The 24,062-nt window shown below is 45.6% G+C and overlaps 1 protein-coding gene across 1 annotated transcript; it reads left to right on the top strand.

The window, feature by feature from the left end:
- Positions 1 to 1,382: 1,382 nt before the first annotated feature.
- Positions 1,383 to 23,118, top strand: LOC128050411 (cytochrome P450 4F2-like). The gene is made up of 12 exons (XM_052642662.1): positions 1,383 to 1,580; positions 3,483 to 3,627; positions 6,643 to 6,696; positions 6,789 to 6,916; positions 8,518 to 8,639; positions 17,804 to 18,074; positions 19,059 to 19,125; positions 19,297 to 19,426; positions 21,968 to 22,101; positions 22,197 to 22,261; positions 22,449 to 22,531; positions 22,944 to 23,118. Exons 1-12 carry the CDS (start codon positions 1,383 to 1,385, stop codon positions 23,116 to 23,118), a joined length of 1,572 nt encoding a protein of 523 aa, XP_052498622.1.
- Positions 23,119 to 24,062: the final 944 nt, after the last annotated feature.

Raw genomic sequence — 24,062 nt, 5'->3', positions numbered from 1 at the left:
AGGCTGCCTACTCAGGATATTCCAGCTCTTCCCTCCCCTGTGTGGACCCTATTCCCTATGAGCCCCTTGCAGCCTTACCCTCATGCCTCTAGATGTCCTCTTCCAACTGGGCCCTTTACCCTCTGAATCTGATGCAGGTAATCCACAGTCAGGCTGGATTCTATTCTGTTCCCAAAAGTCATGTCTCACCCCAGGCCCTGGGTTGCTTGGAAATAGGACTTGAACTCCTGCCAGGCTGTGTGCCCTGGAGACCAGAGGCTTCATAATTCTGAGCTTCCTGATTTTGTGCCTAGTGTGTCAGTTGCTCAGTCATGTCTGACTCTTTGTGACCCTGTGAACTGTAGCCCACCAGGCTCTTCTGTCCATGGAATTCTCCAAGCAAGAACACTGGAGTGGGTTGCCATTCCCTTTTCCAGGAGATTGTCCCGACCCAGGCATTGAACCCAGGTCTCCCTCATTATGGGCAGATTCTTTACCATCTGAGCCACCAGGGAAGCCCATCTGTGCATCATGTCCTTCTGGCCCACAAAGAGTCCAGGAGATGTTTCCCCTGCTCACCTGGCACCTGAACCTTTATGCTTTTGCCTGCTTCACCCTGAGCTTGGAAGGGCAGGGGAGGCTGTAAACTTGAGATTCAGAGTCACTCTTTCCCGCCCCCCAGCTCGTTATCATGGGAGGTACTGAGTCCTGCAGATCCAATTTTCACACTATGGTACTCTGAGCTGATTTGCAGACCTCTCTCAGTATAGTCCCTCTTCCTCCAAAGTCTATCTGGGCAGCTGCCAGGAGTGGGGTGGGGGTGGTAAAGAGGCTGTGGGGATTGGCTGACTGGGCCACCAAGCCCAGTCTCCCCTAGATCAGAGGTCAAGCCAGGGAGAGAGGCTTTCTGGGGCGGGGGGGGGGGGGGGGGGGGGGCAGGAATCCGTGTGGCAGCAAGCCACTCCTGACACAAAGTGCTAGGTTGGGAGACAAGAGGCAGGTGGTGAGGAGGCGGGGGTGCCATAGCCAGGGATGGGGAAGACTGCCCTAGGCAGTGGCTCCAGGCAATAAACTGGCCTGGGAAGTGAATACACACAGTCTGTGTGCATGTCTTTCTGTCTCTCTCTCTTTGCCTCTCTGTCTTTCCTCTGAATTTCTCTGGTTCTCCCTTTCCTCTTCCAGCCTCAGTCTCTCTCTCCCTCTTCCTCTGAATTTCTGTTTCTCCCTCCCCTCTCCCAGCCCGTCTGCCTGTCTCTGACCCCTTCTTGCCCGTCCCCATCACTCTCCATCCCTGCCCCTCACTCCCTTGCTCCTCTCCCTCGTTCCATCTCTGCCTCACAGCTCACCATCACTGTCTCTTCCTTAATCCTCAGGACTCACCCTCCACCCCATCTGACCACAGGATGCTGGAGCTGAGCCTGTCCTGGCTGGGGCTCGGGCTGGTGGCAGCCTCCCCGTGGCTGCTGCTGCTGCTGGTTGGTGCCTCCTGGATCTTGGCCCGCGTCCTGGCCTGGACCTACACCTCCTACAACAACTCTCGGCGCCTCCGATGTTTCCCGCAGCCCCCAAAACGCAACTGGTTCTTGGGTCACATGGGCCAGGTGAGTGTGAGCAGCAGGACAGATCCGGGGGATCAGGTTGGATGGACTTCATGAATAGGCCTCAGGGTTTGGGCTGGGGTCTAGGACATCAGAGAAGCCAGGGAGGCCAGGGAGCCCCCTCTTCCCTCCCTCACTCATTCCTCTGCTCTGCCATCGAGACCTTCCCTACATCCTGTCTTTCCAGCCCTAGCCTGCTCTGGGGTCCATTTCCTGCCTGCCTTGCACACATTTGTGCACCTCTGAGTCCAGGCTGCATAGAACCTGGTCCCTTGGCCTCTCTAGTCTGCATGGTGGCCTTGAGACCTCCTCAAGGGTGTTGTCCAGGGTCTGCTCTGCATGTGGCCACTTTCCTGTGTCTTTTCATTCTGGGTTACAGCTTTCTTCCAGGAAACAGCTATCACCTTCCCATCCCCACCTATGGCGTAGAGCTACTCACACCCTCCCCTTTCAGGGATCCCTCCCTCTTCTCTTACTGCCCCCCAACTAAGAGGTCCCACTGGTCTCCTTGCCCCATCTGGATAAAGTTGGTCAACCATTTCCTCTTTCAGAAGCCTTTTTAGACCTTCCTCTCCTCCACACCTGCCCACCTTGTACCCCAGACCTTGGACTTTCATTGGCCTTTCTCATAATTGAACAGTGAATTGTCCAGTTACTTATTAACCACCTCCCAATTTGATGATAGTTCTGGTGAGCAGACACTACATTGCCAAGTGCAGGGCTGGCATGCAAAATAAATGCTTGAGGACCTAGGTAATGAACTTTCCATCACCTCGCTCGGTCAAAGTCAAATGAATGGGTATCCAGCACCTTCTGCCTAGCAGCCCAGCTAAGAGATGAATGCAATTTTTCTTTCCTTCCTGGGATGAGAACTACAATTTGGGCGAGGACTTACTGCAAATTTACTGTTTATTATGGCAACATTCAGAAGGGACATAGATTCTAAAGCCTGCAGGGAAGATTTCCTGAGATTCTGGGTCTTGAAATGGTCTCGGCCAAGTCTGGGGGAAGTAGGAATGTTACAAAGTCACTGCAGTTCTGCCGTCCCCTCTAACAGCTTGGCAGTGGGGTCTGGTCTTGGTCAGTCTTCCTTTCTCTAGCCTCTCTTTCTGTGTGACCTCAGATAAGTGACTCTTCCTCTCTAGACCAATCTCAAGTGCTTTGAGTGCTCAGCTGGCCTTTGGTCAGAGGAAAGCAAGTCACAGAGGTGAAAGTGACTTATGTTCACTTGCCAAGAGCATCTGGGGGTGTTTGTCACACTTGAATGGAGCATCCAGACGGGGAGGATTCTGAGGGTTTCACCAGAAGACAACCCTCTCTTCTACCCCCTTTGGGGAACATGGCCTCTGTTTCTTCTGTGTAAATGGTATGCCCATAAGTTAGACAGGATGCAGAGCCCAGCCAGCAGAGATTAGAGCTGTTCTCCTGATGGATAAACAGAGTTCACATCTGTCCCTTGCAGTAGATCAGGACTGGAAGGTCCTAGATCTGCAGACCCTTCAGCATGCCAGGAACTGGAGGCTATGTAGATGGAACAGAATATGAAATAAAGTGAGAACAAACCCAGGGAGGAGTCCTGAGGCCACCCTGCTATCCACAAACCTCCCCAGTGGGCATCCCTTCTCCCCAATGAGCATCTCCTTCTATGGCCACCCCTTGGGGCTGAAATCACTCCCAGGTCAAGAAAAACTTGCCTTCTCAAGCCAAGGTCAGCCTCCCTGTGGGCAGAGAGCCTGTCTTTTCCTGTGCTCTGGGGTATATCCTTGGGACTTGGAAATGCTCCAGGACCCTCTCTCTCCCAGAGGGAAGGAGGAAGCAGAAGTTCCCTCCATCTGTGCAGAATCCCACACACTGTCCGCTGCAGTGGCTTCTTTAAAAGAGTGATGGCTGTTTCCTTGCTTGCAGTACCCACCCACGGAGAAGGGCATGCGGGACTTCACCCAGCTTGTAGCCAAGTACCCCCATGGATTTAGGATCTGCCTTGGCCCTGCCATTCCCATCATCATTTTCTGCCACCCTGACATGATCCGGACTGTCGCCAACGCCTCAGGTACCCATGCAGAGCTTGTGATGGTGGGTGTCATGACACACCTCTGGGCTTCCAGCTCCTTCCTGCCAAGCTTCTATGGGGCCGCTACCAACCCCACTACACTTCCCCTCGTCTCTCTCAGCCATCTTTCTCTTTCCTTCAAATATTCACCAATACCATTCTCGCTGCCTCTTCCCTCCTTCCAAAGCAGTCTCTACCCAACCCTGGTGTTCTGGGTGAAGGACACCCTTAGTCTTGAGGTCACATATCTGGTGTGGTAGGTCAGGACCTGGCCAGAGGAAGATGTTGGTCTGTGACAATGCAGAGAAGAAGCAAGGCTCTCTGCTGGGGCATGCTGGAAGGCTTCCTGGAGGTGGAGTTTCTGGAACTGGGTCTGGAGTGATGAGCAGAAATTTTTTCAAGCAGAGAGTAGAGGGATGTCAATCGCAACCATGGCCTCCTAGACCCCTTTCCAGGTCTGTCCTCATCCCACTCATCCCCTGTCCGAGAGCAACAAAGGCTTCTAGCTGGTGCAGGATCCGGGTTGCTATTTCCATGACATCTACCTCTCTGAAGGGTCAGTTTCTTTGACCCAGTCCTTGGGCTTGACCACTTCCAATTCAGTGCCTTCCTTCTCCAGTCCCCAGGAATCTTCCTGAGGAGACTCTACCACACCCTGGCTCCCTTCCTTTGTCCTCTGCCCCTCCCACCCTTCGACAGTCCAAGCAAGCAAAGGGGACAGGCAACATGCTGCAGAAACCTTGGCTCTGACACCAGAATGCTGGGTGAGCCTTGGAAGCACCCTGGCTGCCTCTGGCTGCTGAAGTTATTTTTCATTGTTAGTAGTGGGGAAAAAAACCACCCTACTATGAACTTTGCCACAAAATCAATTGACTTTGAAGTCACTCTCCTTGAGGGTATATTCAGGCCTAGCTGGGCTCCAGATACTAAATAATGTCATCAGACATCTGTCTTCATCATTTAGTCCCGAGTTCATCTGTGATGGCTTCCTTCTCATCCTGGTTAAGATGAAGCCCAGAAGCTCAATTCCCACAGAAAAGTCAGCTCATTCACAACATTTCTAGGAAAATGATAAGATTTCCTTTAATTTCCCTTGCCAGATTCATAGGACCAGTTCCTGCATCCACAAGCCTCTGAGTGCCTGGTCTTGGAGGCACAGGGTCCTCTGAGCTATTGTTTTGGGGTTCAGATCAGTTTAATGGCTAAGAACTCAAGCTCTGTGTTTGGACAGACTTGGACTTCCACCTCAGGATTACTGTCTATGAGAATGTCGGCAAATTACTTTATTATGTAGAGCCAGAGTTTCTCCACCTGGAATATGGGGACGGAAGAGAAGTTGCATGAAAATGGTGTTTGGGGTCCAAACAGGGAAGTCCCCTTTCTATCATGTATCCTTGCATGCATGCTGAGTCGCTTCAGTCATGTCCAACTCTGTGTGACCCCATGGACTGTAGCCCACCAGGCTTCTCTGTCTGTGGGATTCTCCAGGCAAGAATACTGGTGTGGGGGTGCCATGCCCTCCTCCAGGGGATCTTCCTGACCCAGGGATTGAACCCCTATCTCTTATATCTCCTGCATTAACAGGTGGGTTCTTTACCACTAGCACCACCTGGAAGCCCATTCTGTACCCAACAGATCCCAGTTCATACAAAGTGCGGGAGGGACCCTGGGAAGAGACTGAGAACAGAGGAGCAGCTGCTAGAGGTGATCCACAGGTGCAGGTGTCAATCACTGCCTTGCCAGTCCTTGCCTCTGGCAGCCTAGAAGATTGTGAATTGGGTCCTTTTTGTTCCTCTCCAGATTTGGAGCTAAGAGGAAGGTCTCCTGTACACACAGGGCCTGACCAGCACCTATGGGGATGTGTACTGCTAGTAGGTCGGCTCCTGGAATGTGATCATCCGCATCTTCCACGCCACCTGCATCAAGCCTGTGCTCTTTGCTCCAGGTAGATGCCTCCCTGGCCACAGCTTGCTTGTTGCCATGGACAAAGTGTTACTTTCAGGTGTGTGAGTGACCAGGGTGCAAGCAGAGGGGGGCGCGGCAGAGATACCAACGTGTCTCTCTCACCTGGACCCCTCATCTGCCTGACCTCCAGACATGTCTACTCATGCCTAGGGCATGTCTGTGTGATGTGGGATGCATGGCCATGTCTGGTCAGGTTTATGTTTCTCCCTGAACTCTGGTTACAGCTGTGACACCTGATATATGTTCACACCTGAGCTCAGAGATTCATACCTGAGGCTCAGCTGTGGCCAAAGATATCTGAGGCATGTTAGGGCCTGACTGGTTCTTCTCTGAGATTGTCTGATTCTCCTGCTGGTCATGTTTGGGCCACATTTGGGGTCTGTCTGGGGTCTGGGACTCAGGGTCACTCTGAGAAATGCCTGAGACCTTATGTGAGTCTCATCTGATGCAGGTTTTAGGGTATGCTTGGGACACCTGGTTCAGGTATGGTTCAGGTCATCAGTATATTCAAGTCCTGTCTGGAGCCTGCCTGGGGCACACTGAGGTCAGGTCAGATGGTCTTCAGGTCCATGGCAGAGTTGTTGGGTCATATCAGGTTGTGTCATTCATGTTGGGGCCATGTCAGGACATGTTAACACATATGGCCATGTCAGATGTCTCAGGAGAGGTCAGTACTGGGCAGATGAGGTGTCCTTGGTCCCCATAATGATGTTTTGTAGAGTGCTGGGTTATGCCTGTGTCTTCATAACCTGTTGGACCATGTAGGAGCCATGTCAGGGAATGTTGGGGCATGTTGTGTCCTATTGGGGTGTGTCAAAGCACACAGAGTTGTGTTTATGGACTCTGCTTTGCTCTTTTCTGGTTTTCAGCCTGGTCTGGTCCCTGCCTTCTGTCATCTCTCCACCTGGCTTCTGGCTTCCTATGCTCTTGATCCCATTCCTGCTATGGAGGGCTCAGAAAGGGCAGATTCCTGGCTGGGATCCTCTATTCCACACAAAAAATCCTCCCCTCCCCCTCTCCCTGGCCCCTGATGGTCCTCTTTCATGTCAGCTGCTGCTGCACCCAAGGATGTGATCTTCTATGACTTTCTGAAGCCATGGCTGGGTGAGTAACTGTTTGTAAAGGGGGTTGGGGATGACCCTGGGGACCCAGGAGAAGGTCTTCCTTTGCCCACTCCCCATGGCTATCTCTGCTAGGGGATGGGCTCCTGCTGAGTGCTGGTGACAAGTGGAGCAGGCACCGTCGCATGCTGACACCTGCCTTTCACTTCAACATCCTGAAGCCCTATGTGAAGATTTTCACCAAGAGCGCAGACATCATGCATGTGAGTCTCTTGAACCTAGGGTCCCATCTGGAGTCTTGGGGACAATGGGGACTCAGAGATATTGTTTTGGAATTCTGCCTCTTCTGGGAAGCTTGAGTCCATCGTTCTTTCTTTCTGAGCCTCAGTTTCTTCAGCTGTACACTGTGATCCCTGCTTTGCAGGGGGTCAAGACATATGAAGCCATGTCTCTGGCACACAGTAGGTTTTAGTTTCTCTATTTCCACTAGGGAAGCCTTGAAATCTGGGAACACGTTTGGTGATAATGATGCACACTGTGTAGTGGTTATTCCTGAGTAACAGCTTTGAAACAATAAGAGTTTAGTATTGACAACAGGACTGTGAGTCAGTTGGCCAGTCCTTGTGGAGGTGGACGGGGCCGCCCGTGTATCTGTGATCAGCTGTGGGTCAGATAGGAAGCTTTGCTGAGCTGAAGTTCTGTGCTCTGTCACATTAAGAGCTTGGCTGACTGCAATTTGATCTAGGACGACCTCCCCTGGGGCAAATGGACTTCCTTTCATGACTGTCTTCCTTTAGAAGGTATCTGAGGCTTGTTCACATCACAGAAGCAGGGTTCCATCAGATTGAGAGGAACTGCAATGTCCCTTGGGATCTAGGTTTGGGATGAGCATCTCATCATTTTCAGCATGGTCTACTGGCCAAAACAAGTCCAGAAGCAGGTCATAAATGAAAGATGGTGAAATAGGCTCCATCTCATAATAGAGGCTTCTGAAAAATTACATTGAAAAGGCTTGGGATATATACATAGGGAAATGAAGGACTAGAAGGCAGGTTTCTGTGAAGCGTTTGGGATTTTTTCCTACATACAAGCTTCAAGTGAGCTTGCCACTGTTTCATGGATTCTGCCAGAATACATGAGATCCTGGGTCAGAGACAAAGGACAGTTTCTTACTTTTGGCACAGCAAACAGCATGTGCTTCTAGTTGGTTGCATTCTTCCTCCATGTCACCAAATCCCATGTAGATGCCACAAGTGGACTTTGATTGCTGCCTGTTCATGTAGCATGCTGTATTACTGGGGGTAGGAGTATAGGTTTAGGGACTCTGAATTTTATAGAATTAGGAGGAAGCTTGATATTTGTCCAGGGGGAGACATAACCTCACCCCTCAAGGTTGTTGCCTATAAATATAACTCTGCAAAATGGTTAAGGTAAAGAATGTAGAGGTCTTGCAATTTTTTTTTTTTTTTTTTGCATACCCAACATTAAAGGGCAGGGTTACTCAGGGTTCATGTAAGACTACTTCTTTCAACATAGGGGACATTTTCTTAATCAATTTATCAAAATAAGCAGGAAGAAAGTTAACATTTGCTCTGTACCCACTTTATGCATTGTTACCACAGGATACAAAGATGTTGGAAGCAGAGCCAGGATTTAAAAAACCCAGATCTCCTGACTCCTAGCCATGGAGACTTAATGTCCTAACAGTAACAACTTTCACTCCCACCCAAGCCTGGTTCTTCCTGGAAAGGGGAGTCCAGGCCCAGGATGCAGGATCTGGGGGAGTCCATCCAAGTGGTTCAGACTGAGGAGAGGCTCAGAGAAACAAGCTTTCAGCTCTAACACTGTTCCCTTCTCTGTCCAGGCCAAGTGGCAGCGTCTGATCACAGAAGGCCACACCCATCTGGACATGTTTGAACACATCAGCCTCATGACCCTGGACAGTTTGCAGAAATGCGTCTTCAGTTATGATAGCAATTGCCAAGAGTGAGTCTTGGCCAAGGGCCTGGGAACATGAGACATAGACCCAAAGGAATAGATGAGGGAGGGGAGACTGGCTAGGACAATCAGAAAGGACTTCCTGGAGGAGGTGGGTCAGATCTGGAAATTGAACAACAGCAAGGGAAAGGAGGAGATATCTTTTTTTACCTCTTTTTTAAAATATAAATTTATTTATTTTAGTTGGAGGCTAATTACTTTACAATATTGTATTGGTTTTGCAATACACTGACATGAATCCACCATGGGTGTACATATGTTCCCTATTCTGAACACCCTCCCACCTCCCTCCCCATCCCATCCCTCTGGGTCATCACAGTGTACAAGGCCCGAGCATCCTGTATCATGCATCAAACCTGGACTAGCGATTTGTTTCACATATGATAATATACGTGTTTCAATGCCATTCTCCCATTTCATCCCACTCTTGCCCTCTCCCACAGAGTCCAAAAGACTGTTCTATACATCTTTGTCTCTTTTGCTGTCTCACATACAGGGTTATTGTTACCATCTTTCTAAATAACATGTATATGCGTTATTGTACTGTATTGGTGTTTCTCTTTCTGGCTTACTTCACTCTGTACAATAGGCTCCAGTTTCATCCACCTCATTAGAATTGATTCAAATGCATTCTTTTTAACGTCTGAGTAATATTCCATTGTGTATATGTACCACAGCTTTCTTATCCATTCATCTGCTGATGGACATTCTAGGTTGCTTCAATGTCCTGGCTATTATACACAGTGCTGTGATGAACGTTGGGGTTGATGAACGTGTCTCTTTCAGTTCTGGTTTCCTCGGTGTGTATGCCCAGCAGTGGGATTGCTGTGGGTTTCTATTTCCAGGTTTTTAAGGAATTTCCACACTGTTCTCCATAGTGGCTGTACTAGTTTGCATTCTCACCAACAGAGTAAGAGTGTTCCCTTTTCTCCACACCGTCTCCAGCATTTATTGCTTGTAGACTTTTGGATCGCAGCCATTCTGACTGGCGTGAAATGGTACCTCATTGGGGTTTTGATTTGCATTTCTCTGATAATGAGTGGTGTTGAGGGTCTTTTCATGTTTGTTACCCATCTGTATGTCTTCTTTGGAGAAATGTCCGTTTAGTTCTTTGACCCATTTTTTGATTGGGTCGTTTATTTTTCTGGAATTGAGCTATAGGAGTTGCTTGTATATTTTTGAGATTAATTCTTTGTCAGTTGCTTCATTTACTATTATTTTCTCCCATTCTGAAGGCTGTATTTTCACCTTGCTTATAGTTTCCTTTGTTGTGCAGAAGCTTTTAACTTTAATGAGGTCCCATTTGTTTATTTTTGCTTTTATCTCCAATATTCTGGGAGGTGGGTCATAGAGGATCCTGCTGTGATTTATGTCGGAGAGTGTTTTGCTTATGTTCTCCTCTAGGAGTTTTATAGTTTCTGGTCTTATGTTTAGATCTTTAATCCATTTTGAGTTTATTTTTGTGTATGGTGTTAGAAAGTGTTCTAGTTTAATTCTTTTACAAGGGGTTGACCAGTTTTCCCAGCACCACTTGTTAAAGAGATTGTCTTTTCTCCATTGTATATTCTTGCCTCCTTTGTCAAAGATAAGGTGTCCATAGGTGTGTGGATTTATCTCTGGGCTTTCTATTTTGTTCCAATGATCTATATTTCTGTCTTTGTGCCAGCACCATACTGTCTTGATGACTGTGGCTTTGTAGTAGAGCCTGAAGTCAGGCAGGTTGTTTCCTCCAGTTCCATTCTTCTTTCTCAAGATTGCTTTGGCTATTCGAAGTGTTTTTGTATTTCCATACAAATGATGAAATTATTTGTTCTAGTTCTGTGAAAAATACCGTTGGCAGCTTGATAGGGATTGCATTGAATCTGTAGATTGCTTTGGGTAGTATACTCAGTTTCACTATATTTATTCTTCCAATCCATGAACACAGTATATTTCTCCATCTATTAGTGTCCTTTTTGATTTCTTTCATCAGTGTTTTATAGTTTTCTATATATAGATCTTTTGTTTATTTAGGTAGATATATACCTAAGTATTTTATTCTTTTCATTGCAATGGTGAATGGAATTGTTTCCTTAATTTCTCTTTCTTTTTTCTCATTATTAGTGTATAGAAATGCAAGGGATTTCTGTGTGTTGATTTTATATCCTGCAACTTTACTATATTCATTGATTAGCTCTAGTAATTTTCTGGCAGAGTGTTTTGGGTTTTCCCTGTAGAGGATCATGTCACCTTCAAACAGTGAGAGTTTTACTTCTTTTCCAATATGGATTCCTTTTATTCCCTTTTCTACTCTGATTGCTGTGGCCAAAACTTCCAAAACTATGTTGAATAGTAGTGGTGAGAGTGGGCACCCTTGTCTTGTTCCTGACTTTAGGGGACATGCTTTCAATCTTTCACCATTGAGGATAATGTTTGCTGAGTGTTTGTCATATATAGCTTTTATTATGTTGAGGTGTGTTCCTTCTATTCCTACTTTCTGGAGGGTTTTTATCATAAATGGATGATGAATTTTGAAAAGGTTTTCTCTGCATCTATTGAGATAATCATATGGTTTTCATCTTTCAATTTGTTAATCTGGTGTATTACATTGATTAATTTGAGGATACTGAAGAATCCTTGCATCCCTGGGATAAAGCCCACTTGGTCATGATGAATATGATTTTTTTTTTTTTTTTTGCTAGTGGTTCTCTGTTTATTTATAGTATTTTGCTCCAGCCAATCCCACAAACTACATATTTGATAATAAATGAATATGGAGATCTTTTTAATGTGTTATTGGATTCTGTTTGCTAGAATTTTGTTAAGGATTTTTGCATCTATGTTCATCAGTGATATTGGCCTGTAGTTTTCTTTTTTCATGACATCTTTGTCTGATTTTGGTATTAGGGTGATGGTGGCCTCATAGAATGAGTTTGGAAGTTTACCTTCCTCTGCAATTTTCTGGAAGAGTTTGAGTAGGATAGGTGTTAGCTCTTCCTTAATTTTTTGTAGAATTCAGCTGTGAAGCCGTCTGGTCCTGGGCTTTTGTTTCCTGGAAGATTTCTGATTACAGTTTCAATTTCTGTGCTTGTGATGGGTCTGTTAAAATTTTCTATTTCTTCCTGGTTCAGTTTTGGAAAGTTGTACTTTTCTAAGATTTTTTCCATTTCTTCCAAGTTGTCCGTTTTATTGGCATCTGGTTGCTGATAGTAGTCTCTTATGATCCTTTGTATTTCTGTGTTGTCTGTTGTGATCTCTCCATTTTAATTTCTAATTTTATTGATTTGATTTTTCTCCCTTTGTATCTTGATGAGTCTGGCTAATGGTTTGTCAATTTTATTTATCTTCTCAAAGAACCAGCTTTTGGCTTTGTTGATTTTTGCTATGGTCTCTTTTGTTTGTTTTTTTTTTTTTTTGCATTTATTTCTGTCCTAATTTTTAAAAATATAAATTTATTTATTTTATTTGGAGGTTAATTACTTTACAATATTCTATTGGTTTTGCCATACATCAACATGAATCAGCCATAGGTATACACGTGTTCCCCATCCTGAACACCCCTCCCTCCAATCCTGGCGTTCTTCATTTCTTCCTTTTGTAGTTGCTTTAGGTGTAGAGTTAGTTTATTTATTTGACTTTTTTCTTGTTTCTTGAGGTATGCCTGTATTGCTATAAACCTTCCCCTTAGCACTGCTTTTACAGTGTCCCACAGGTTTTGGGTTGTTGTGTTTTCATTTTCATTCATTTCTATGCATATTTTGATTTCTTTTTTGATTTCTTCTGTTATTTGTTGGTTATTAGCAGGGTGTTGTTCAGCTTCCATATGTTGGAATTTTTAATAGTTTTTCTCCTGTAACTGAGATGTAATCCTACTGCATTGTGGTCAGAAAAGGTGCTTGGAATGATTTCCAATAGTTTGAATTTACCAAGGCTAGATTTATGGCCCAGGATGTGATCTATCCTGGAGAAGGTTTCGTGTGAACTTGAGAAAAAGGTGAAATTCATTGTTTGGGGGTGAAATGTCCTATAGATATCAATTAGGTCTAACTGGTCTATTGTATCATTTAAAGTTTGTGTTTCCTTGTTAATTCTCTGTTTAGTTGATCTATCCATGGGTGTGGGTGGGGTATTAAAGTCTCCCACTATTATTGTGTTATTGTTAATTTCCCCTTTCATACTTGTTAGCATTTGTCTTACATATTGCGGTGCTCCTATGTTGGGTGCACATATATTTATAATTGTTATATCACTTCTTGGATTGATCCTTTGATCATTAGGTAGTGTCCTTCTTTGTCTTTTCACAGCTTTTGTTTTAAAGTCTATTTTATCTGATAAGAGTATTGCTACTCCTGCTTTCTTTTGGTCTCTCTTTGTATGGGATATCTTTTTCCAGCCCTTCCCTTTCAGTCTGTATGTGTCCCTTGTTTTGAGGTGGGTCTCTTGTAGACAACATATATAAGGGTCTTGTTTTTGTATCCATTCAGCCAGTCTTTGTCTCTTGGTTGGGGCATTCAACCCATTTACATTTAAGGTAATTATTGGTAAGTATGATCCCGTTGCCATTTACTTTATTGTTTTGGGTTTGAGTTTATACATCCTTTCTGTGTTTCCTGTCTAGAGAAGATCCTTTAGCATTTGTTGGAGAGCTGGGTTGGTGGTGCTGAATTCCCTCAGTTTTTGCTTGTCTGTAAAGCTTTTGATTTCTCCTTCATATTTGATTGAGATCCTTGCTGGGTACAGTAATCTGGGCTGTAGGTTATTTTCTTTCATCACTTTAAGTGTGTCCTGCCATTCCCTTCTGTCCTGAAGCGTTTCTATTGAAAGATCAGCTGTTATCCTTATTGGAATCCCCTTGTGTGTTATTTGTTGTTTTTCCCTTGCTGCTTTTAATATTTGTTCTTTGTGTTTGATCTTTGTTAATTTGATTAATATGTGCCCTGGGGTGTTTTACCTTGGGTTTATCCTGTTTGGGACTCTCTGGGTTTCCTGGACTTGGGTGATTATTTCCTTCCCCATTTTAGGGAAGTTTTCAACTATTATCTCCTCAAGTATTTTCTCATGGTCTTTCTTTTTGTCTTCTTCCTCTGGGACTCCTATGATTTGCATGTTTGAGCATTTAACATCGTCCTAGAGGTCTCTGAGATTGTCCTCATTTCTTTTAATTCATTTTTCTTTTTTCCTCTCTATTTCATTTATTTCCACCATTCTATCTTCTACCTCACTTATCCTATCTTCTGCTTCCATTATTCTACTGTTGGTTCCCTCCAGATTGTTTTTGATGTCATTTATTGCATTATTCATTATATATTGACTCTTTTTTATTTCTTCTATGTCCTTGTTAAACCTTTCTTGCATCTTTTCAGTCCTTGCCTCTGCTCTAGTTATCTGTAACTCCATTTTGTTTTCAATATATTGGATCATTTTCACCATCATTATTCTTAATTCTTTATCAGGGAGATTCCCTATCTCTTTCTCTTTTGTTTGGTTTTGTGGGCATTTATACTGTTCCTTTACCTGCTGGCATTTCTCTGCCTTTTCATCTTGTTTATATTTCTGTTTTTAGGGTGGCCTTTCTTTATTCTGGCAGTTTCTGGTGTTCTCTTTATTGTAGAGTTTCCTTACTGTGGGTGGGGTTGGACCAGTGGCTTGTCATGGTTTCCTGGTTAGGGAAGCTTGTGTCGGTGTCTGGTGGGTGGAGCTGGATTTCTTCTCTCTGGAGTGCAATGAAGTGACTAGTAATGAGTTATGAGATGTCAATGGGTTTGGTGTGACTTTGGGCAGCCTGTATATTGAGGCTCAGGGCTATATTCCTGTGTTGCTGGAGAATTTGCATGGTATGTCTTGCTCTGGAACTTGTTGGCCCTTGGGTGGTGCTTGGTTTCAGTGTTGGTATGGAGGCGTATGATGAGCTCCTATTGAGCAATGTTCCCTGGAGTCAGGAGTTCTCTGGTGTTCTCAGGATTCAGACTTAAGCCTTCTGCCTCTGGTTTTCAGTCTTATTCTTACAGTAGCCTCAAGACTTCTCCATCTATACAGCACCAATGATCAAACATCTAAGTTAGAGATGAAAAGTTTCTCCACAGTGAGGGACACCCAGAGAGGTTCACAGAGTTACATGAGGAAGAGAAGAGGGAGGAGAGAGATAGAGGTGACCAGGAGGAGAAGAGGGGGAATCAAATAGGACGAGAGTGAGCTAGCCAGTAATCAGTAAGCTAGTCAGTTCCCTATGTGCTCTCCACAGTGTGGATCCCTCAGAGATGTTCATGGAGTTACACAGAGAAGAGAAGAGAAGAGGGAGGAAGGAGACAGAGGTGGCCAGGAGATAAAAGGGGGAATCAAAAGGTGAGAGATAGATGCAGCCAGTAATCAGTTCCCTAAGTGTTCTCCACAGCCCAGAACACACAAAGAGATTCAAAGTTGAGTAGAGAAGAGAAGGGGGAGGGAGGAGGTAGAGGCAACCTGGTGGAGAAAAAGGAGAGTCAAAAGGGGGAGAGAGCAGTCAAGCCAGTAATCTCACTCCCAAGTCAAAATGGGTATGAAGATTGGGTTCTTAAAGGTACAAAATTGATTAGAAATACCACAAAGCAAAGATTAAAAATCTAGAGTAGAGGTTGTATTCTCAAAAATACAATATTAAAGAAAAAAACAAAGCCATAAAAAATATAAAATATATATGTATGAAGTTTGCTTTAAAAAATAGAGTTTTTAATGCAAAGTAACAGTAGGTTATAAAAATGAAAATTAAAAGAGTAATAGAGGACTCAAAAATAAAAAAAATTTTAACTTAAAGAATGATAATAGTAAAGATATATCTAGGACTTTCTCTGGTGTTGTTGTGGACAATGTGGGGTCAGTTCATTTTCAGATAGTTTCTTGATCCAGCTTATAGTTCTCAAGATCTATAGGCCCCTTTCTATGTAGTTGGTGCTAACTACAGGGTTTTAATCTACTGCACCTGTCACTTCCAAGGCAGTTCCCTCTGTTTGATTTAGCTTCTTCTGTTTGCTGGTCTCGTCAGTGCGTAATTTCCACCCTGACACAAGGGGGCGGTGGTGGACACTTTTTAAGGCTCACTTGTTCAGTCGTGCTGTGGGGAGGGAGGAACACTGCAAACAAATAACACTGGCATGTGCCCGCAGTGTCTTGGCCACACTGGGTTTGCCCCTGCTCACAGCGTATGTGCTTTCCCTGTCTACGCTGCTGAGGCTCTAGGTTGCTCTGCCGGGAACTGTCTGAGGATGGCCCTGGGTTGTATGCACTTCCCCGGTCTAAGCTGCTCAGGTTCAGGTACTCGGGTGCTCCACAAAGGCACAGACTTGTTTGGGCCTGCATTTTGTGCCCTTCCCAGGTCCGAGCAGCTCAGGTGACCAGGTGCTTGGCAAGCGTGGTTGCTGTGACTTATCACCTCCCCCATCCCTGCTGCTCAGTTTTCTTGGTGTACAATGGGCACACCTTCTCAGGTGTGCTGTGTGTCTCTTCTGGGGAGCTGATCTCTGGCTGCGACCCTCCTGGCGGATGTCGACCATCCAGAATCCCAAGAAGTCTTGGTTATCAATGAAGCCTGCTTGCAGTTGGGTAGATGACACCTCTCTGGGGCCACAATTGCCCCCTTCTGGCTCCGGCTGCCCTTGCCTGCCTGTCTCCAGCGGGGGATGGCCCGGTCTGCAGCCAGCTAGCTCTGCTCAGTCCTTTGTTCTGTGAGTGGGCCTGGCGGTGTCTTAGGTTAGGGCTTTACGTGAGATAGCTATCCCACAGTCTCGTTTGCTATCTCAAGTTAGTTCCCTCAGATTGCCCTTGGGGCATTCAGGCCCAGGCTTTACCCTAAGCAATGCAGCCCGTGCCTCCCTGCCCAGCCCCTGCTTGCTAGAGGCGGATGCAGGCATCTGTGCTGCTTCTTTGCTGGGAGTTACCATTGGGCATGTAATCTGTGGGTTTTGATTATTTGTTTATTTTTCCCCCAAGTTATGTTGCCCTCTGAGGTTCCAAGGCTCATCACAGACTTGCCAGTGAGAGCGTTTTCTGGTGTTTGGAAACTTCTCTCTTTTTAAAGATTCCTTTCCCGGGATGGATCTCTGTCCCTACCTCTTTTGTCTCTCTTTTTATCTTTTATATACTTTTTCCTGCCTCCTTTTGAAGACAATGGGCTGCTTTTCTGGGTGCCTGATGTCCTCTGCCAGCATTCAGAAGTTGTTTTGTGGAATTTACTCAGCATTCAAATGTTCTTTTGATGAATTTGTGGGGGAGAAAGTGGTCTCCCCATCATATTCCTCTGCCATCTTAGGATCCTCCTCCCACTTCTGGAGATATCCTTTTAGGTAGGTAGAATTGCTTGGAAAGTGAGGTCGCTCGGCCGTCTCTGACTCTTTACGACCCTGTGGACTGTAGCCCACCATTCTCTTCCATCCATGGGATTCTCCAGGCAAGAATACTGGAGTGGGTTGCCATTTCCTTCTCCACGGGATCTTCCTGACCCAGGGATCGAACCTAAGTCTCCTGCATTGCAGGCAAACGCTTTAACCTCTGAGCCACCAGGGAAGCCCTTGATAAAAACTAGCAGGCTAAAATGAGCAAAGTGTGTGCAATAGTGAGGAGACACCTTGGAAATAAGTTTGGAGGAGTGGGCAGGGTTATATCTTAAAACCTTCTGAAACCAAACAAAAAGGATAGGAACTTTATTCTGAGGTTTTCAGAGAGCCAAGGAAGATATTTGAGCACACGAAGGTCACGGTCAAAGTTGAGCTTGGAATATGTCCAAGAGATCATTTGTCACATGACTCAAGGCCAACTGTGATAGGCACAACACCATTCAACTGTGTTGACACTGGAAGTAAGGAGCGTAGGGAAGCTGTTATCCCCATTGATCAGCTCGGTGAGGTTAAGGGTCTGAATTGAGTGGACAGTGTGGGGAAGGAGAGGGGAACAGAAACAGGGTGAGAAAGCAGAGAAGCCTGATGTCTAAGCTGTGCTCTAGGTGCCTGGGACATGGAGGCAGCTCACGGAGATGGGATGTGGGTTGAGAGGAGTTTGAAGAGTCACATCTCCTGGCTCATCTCTACACTGTATCTGTGAACCATCTGTTTCTGGAGCCTCAGCTTCCTGAAGGGAGGTAGCCCGCAGCTTCTGGGCTTCCCGTATTTTAAGTGGTGGCTTCCCTTCATGCTCTCATCCTTCAGGAAGCCCAGTGAATATATTGCCACCATCTTGGAGCTCAGTGCACTTGTGGCAAAGCGGAACCAGCAGATCTTCTTGCACATGGACTCTCTGTACTTCCTCACCCCAGACTGGTGGCGCTTCCACAGGGCCTGCTGCCTGGTACACGACTTCACAGATGCAGTCATTCAGGAGAGGCGCCACACCCTTCCCAGTGAGGGTACTGATGATTTCCTTAAGGCCAAGGTGAAGACCAAGACTTTGGACTTCATCGATGTGCTTCTGTTGACCAAGGTGGGTTCCTCTGGGATCTGAGTTTAGGAAGTAAAATGGACTTTGATCTGATCAGAGAACCTAAATAAGATACAGAGGGTACTGGGGAGTCATAGAAGGTGCTTGAGGAAGGGAAGTATGGGTCAGAGAAAAGTTTTATAGATGATTGTGTGGAATACTGTCTGCAGGGACTGCTAAAACTGTCAAGGGCCTGAGATTTTAGTCTATTTCAAAGTTGATAAGTTAATCTCTCTCTCTGTGTATTGTATGTATGCAGAACCTTGGATCAGAGCAAAGCATTAATTTCAGTAGTCAGAGTAGAACTTAGCTCTGGTTCTCCATTTGCAAATTCCTTTGAGGGCACCATGATGCTTTTATCTGTACGTGCAGCCATGCTGGCATCACTGCAGAATTACCTCCAGATTTTGAAATCTGGAACCCATACAGGACAGCTAATACTTCTGCCCCTTCTTCCCTATAGTGGGTAGGGAAAAGTATATGGATAGGCATAAGAAGACAGAGAAAGAGAGGGAGAGAGGAAAGAAGAAAAGAGAGAGATTGTTTGGAGCTTAAATAAATCATCTTTGGTGAGAAAGCAGTCTATGATTTTATAGGTTTAATACCCATTCCCTATCTCTAGGATAAAAAGATCTTTGGATTTAATCACAGAGCCTGTGAGCAGATGTCTTTGGGGACAATGCTCAATCTCTAGCTTACAAAACAAGTTGCTAGTTGATGATCCTGCAACCCAGGTGGACATTAACTTTTTTTCTCCAAAATCCCTCATCATGTCAAAACATAAAAATACTAATGGATCATTGATTCCTATCACCAGGCACAACATAGGAGGCAAAGAAATAGAGACATCTGGAGTGGGCATAAGAGGTCTAGGAGTTCAGGGTGGGCTTGGGTTTCTGGATGGATGATGGAGATTCAGAGGTTGTTGCAGTTTAGGCTCAGGGACTATGAGCTAGTGTGATTCAGGGGATTTTGCTTTCTCTCCAGGATGAAGATGGGAAGGGATTATCAGACGAAGATATCCGGGCTGAAGCTGACACCTTCATGTTTGAGGGTGAGAGTCCCAGTATGGGACTACTTAGAAGGCTGGGTCTCTCTACTCCAGGATGTTGCCAAGGGGACCTTGGACCACTCAACCCTTCCCCATCCTCCCTATGGGAGGGTATTGTCCACTCTCTGGTGCTGAAGTAGCCCAGAGATCCAAACCTTTCTGGATATTCCTCAGGCCATGACACCACAGCTAGTGGTCTCTCCTGGGTCCTGTACAACCTTGCAAAGCACCCAGAATACCAGGAGCGCTGCCGGCAAGAAGTGCAAGACCTTCTGAGGGACCGTGAGTCTAAAGAGATTGAGTGGTGAGTGCAAATCCTCATGGTGCGCTCCTGAACCCCTCGCATTGACTCTGTTTCCTGGCTGGGGATAAGGGAAATTTTGTGTGGATCTTGTCATTGTTACTTAGTGGGCATAGTAGCAAAGCTCAGAAGCTGGATCTGTTACTCAGCATGGATAGCAGGGCAAAGTTTTCTGGCTTTGGGGACAGAAACTTGGATTTCTGAGATAACTGGTGACAATGTGGGAGGGCAGATGTTGCTACTTAGCACATATTCATTATGTGAACTTCCCCTCCACTCTGTTACCTTTCTCTCTAAAAATCACATGTTTTCACACATCTTCACTCCATGAGTGTTTGCTGATCTCCTGCCCCTTTTATCCTCATATTATTTAGTCCAGGATTCACATGGAACCCTTAGGGACTAAAGTCATTCACCACTTGTCCAGGGATACCCGCATCTTCCTCCATCCAGTCCCCATTCAACAAACACTGGTACACTGCCTCCCTCTTCTCAGTTCTATGATATCTCCAATTCTTCTAAGTCCCATTCTGTGTCTTGGAGACTCAGGAAGGACCAGACCCAGTCTTGCCTTCCAGGACCTCTCAGCCTGGTGAGGAATAGTCCCAGGTCAGAACACTCCCAGTGTAGAAGGCCAGGGCGGGGTTTCGATTTAGAGAGGAAAATCAAAGTTGGAAAAAATGTCCTCAACTTAGATCTTCCAAGATGAGCAGTAGATATTTTGAGGTGCATTTGAGGTGCTCTATGGTCAAGAAATAGCGTGGCCAAAATGAAGAGATGGAGACTAAGAGGGTGTAGGGGAGAAGGGAAGTGAGAGGCAGGAGGGAGGGAGGGGTTTGATTTGTACATGTGACTGACTGTGTAAGGTAGATTAATTAATAATATCAACACACACTACTCCACAGTGTGGAGTGGATAACCAATTTTGGATATTAAAATAATATAGTTTAACTATAGTCTGAGATTTTAGCATGGAGACCATATGCACATTTTGTTAAATTAACCTTTGAATACTCTCGGTGCTATGGTGAGTCATATATTCTACCTGGATGGAGAAACATCTATATGTTCATGTGGCATACAGGCACTACCATTTCTTGCTACATTTAAACCAGGTAGTTGATATCATCACCATCTTTTCTATTATTTCTCATAGGAAAGTTAATAATGTATGGATATAAATTTCTGGCCCAGTGAGCATGGTAACACTACATATAGAGTGTCATATCAATAGGAAAAATAAAGCCTGTTTCATAAAAGCTCTTGTAACAACTGGAGCGCTAGATGGAAAAAATGAATCCAACCTCTTTCTCGTCTTATATGAATGTAACATTGACATGAATCAAAGACATAAAATATAAAATAAATGAATCTTAAAGGCTCCAGAGGGCTTCCCAGGTGGCACAGTGGTGAAGAATCCACCTGCCAATGCAAGAGATGCAGGAGACATGGGTTCTGTCTCTGGGTGGGGAAGATCCCCTGGAGCAGAAAATGGTGACCCACTGTAGTATTCCTGCCTGGAGAATCCCATGGACAGAGGAACCTGGCGGGCTACAGTCCATGAGGTCGCAAAGAGTAGGACACGACTGAGTGATTGAGCATGCACAGGTACAAAGGCTCTAGAGGAAGCCATGGGAAATTATTTGTAGTTCTGCAGAAGAGAAGGCCCTATTCTTGATGCAAGTCCAGGAGCTGTACAAGAAGACACTGATATACCATTACATGAGAAAGATACAGACCAGGGTGTACATTATACAGCATGCTATGAACACTATATAACTTTTAAAATGCAATACACTCTCCCTGGAAGGATACATAAAACAAAGTTACTTAGGGAAACAGTGAGGAGGGGAAATGAGTGTTGGGCCGTAAGAGCATGTAGTTTTCTAATTTTGAACTAGTTAACTGTACCATTTATTAATTTAAATCACCACACAAAATGAAGAGGATTAGGGAAAAAACTCAGTCCCCCTTACTGGATCTTATCTTCAAAGTGTATAGAAGTTTCCTAGTGAATTCTCTTATTTTCTAAATATAAAATCGCTATCTACCAAAAATGACACATTTACCCCCACATTCAAATGGTATTTCTCTCCTCCCTGCCCCATCTAGTTGCATTAACTAATGTCTGTAGTGCAGTAATAAATAAGAGTAAAAATTGAATCTGTTTCTTTTGCTTCTTACTTATCTACCTTTTGATTTTGTTCTTGATGTAAAGAATAATATATTTTTATACAAGTTTTTGAATATTTTTATGGCTGGATTTTGGGTATGTTGCTCAGAAAAGATTCTGAAAACATCAGACTCAATTCTGTCTGGTTCTTCTGTGATACTGCTTTTCTTTCTATCTTTAAAAAAAACATTTAATTGAGGGACAAGGGACAAAGAAAGAGCTGTATCATTTATGTATATGACTTAATGAGTTTGGAGATATTGGCTCCATCTGTGATTCTGTTCTGGGTAGAGAGGATCTTATGGGGCACCAGGAGGGCTGGTGGTGTGTCTCTTTTTGCTCCGTGGATAATTGTTGTGGGGGTTCCTTAGGGACGACCTGGCCCAGTTGCCCTTCCTGACCATGTGCATCAAGGAGAGTCTGCGATTGCACCCCCCAGTCACAGTCATCTCCCGCCGCTATACCCAGGACACTTTGCTTCCAGATGGCCGGGTCATCCCTAAAGGTACTCACAATGACTAGGGGAGGAACTTCCTGGTGAGAAAGAGGGGTCAATGAGGCAGTGAGGACCTAGTTCTTCTGCCCTCTCTTGTTCCACAGGTGTTATCTGCCTCATCAATATTGTTGGGACCCACCACAACCCATCTGTGTGGCCAGACCCTGAGGTGATGCCTCCCCCACGCCATACCTCCATCATCCCTGTCCATTCCCATTGAGAGGCCCGGGGGAGACTACAGAATTCTGATTGGCAAATCAGACATCACCTCCCTCCCATTATACACACATCTGCTTCTCCAAGGATGGATGTCCTGGGAGATCCCACCCAATAGCCTTGTCTTGTCTTGCCCCCAGGTCTATGACCCCTTCCGCTTCGAGCCAGAAAACATCAAGGGGAGGTCACCTCTGGCTTTTATTCCCTTCTCAGTGGGTCCCAGGTGAGGGTAGTGGGCATCTGAGGTAGGGATGGGGTGGTGTGTTGGGGGTTCTGGGACTGAGATTCCAGACATGACTCTCTGGCAGGGGAGTGGGAAAAATGAAGATGGCCAGAGTTTTGGCTCTCCTTCCCTCCCCTCCCCTGGAAGTTATAGGAAAGTGTTTGGGGAATGATAGTGGGTCCAAGGAGGGGGTCTACATTGTGCTGGGAGTCCTGTTTCCCTGCCTGCTGGTCTGTGTCGCTGACTGGGTTTTCAGTCAGGCTCAGATAGTCAAGCCTATGTAGGGGTCTCAGGCAACGTTCGTATTCTCTATCACTGTGGGTGGGGGTGGGAGTTGTGAGCTAGATTCTAGGAGCGATGGGGCCTGGAGAAAGGTTCCCAGCACAGTCAGAGACCTCACTCTGGCCCACAGGAACTGCATCGGGCAGACGTTTGCCATGACAGAGATGAAGGTGATCCTGGCGCTCACGCTACTGCGCTTCCGCGTCCTGCCGGGTGAGGAGCCTCGCCGGAAGCCAGAGCTGATCCTGCGCGCGGAGGGCGGACTTTGGCTGCGAGTGGAGCCTCTGAGCACAGGCCAGCAATGACACAGCAGCCCCTTCTCTCCTGGAATCCTCCCCGAGTCTAGCCACCTCCCTGAAAATTCCCAGGAATAAAAATTATGTGGTCACTTCTGTGCTAGTCTCATCAAGAGCCAGCAGGGGCCCTTGGTACTTTCTAGGTTCAACAGGACTGGCGTGGCTGTGAACTTGGGAGATAGGAGGAATGTGTGTGCGAGGGAACACTGATGTGGTAGCTGGAGCTCCAGCCTGAGTCATGAGGGTAAGACTACTCGTTAGGGAAGGTTGACCAGAGAGCTTGATGCAGCCAGGGTCAGATTCACTCCCTCCTATTGTACTACCAAGGTCACCATCCCAGTCTGCCATTTACTAGCTGTTTTGTTTGAGGGAAATCGTTTCTCTCTCAAAGCCTCATTTTATATTACATAATAGAAGCCACGTCTTGCTGTTGTGGAGACTGAATAAACAAGCATGTGCAAAGTGACTGACTCAATATCTTGTAAGAATCAGTACTCAATAAAAGTTCATTTCCTCCTTTGCTTATGCATCAGTTTCTCAAAATGTTTCAAAGTCATACAAGTCATATTTAAGTTTTGAGACAGGTGGAAACCTGCTGTTGAAGAAAACTATCAGTAGAAGAGTCAGAAAGTAAAAAAAAAAAAAAATCCCCATAGTTACATCTATTACACAGTTGCCAGGGGCTTTAATGTGAAGCTGACATTAAGTTAGATACTGAAAAAACAACTTTTTTCCTTCACAGAGACATGACCCAGGATTTCATTTTTGTCTTGCTGTTCTAGGAAGTGGAGATCAAGCAGGTTCACATTAGTCAGAGAAGCTGGATGTGGCAGGAATGGGACCACTTCCTTCAGCACCTGGGACAGTAGCTGTTCCAGGACTAGGCACCCCCTGCCCCACGACTCAGGCTGCAGGGGATCCTGGGGCAGAGTCCTAGTCTCAGACCCTTTCAG

This window comes from Budorcas taxicolor, chromosome 7 (assembly GCF_023091745.1).
Source record: "Budorcas taxicolor isolate Tak-1 chromosome 7, Takin1.1, whole genome shotgun sequence".
Lineage (NCBI taxonomy): Eukaryota > Metazoa > Chordata > Mammalia > Artiodactyla > Bovidae > Budorcas > Budorcas taxicolor.
Note: the sequence above shows the minus strand (reverse complement) of the source record. Positions and strands in the feature narration are given on the sequence as shown.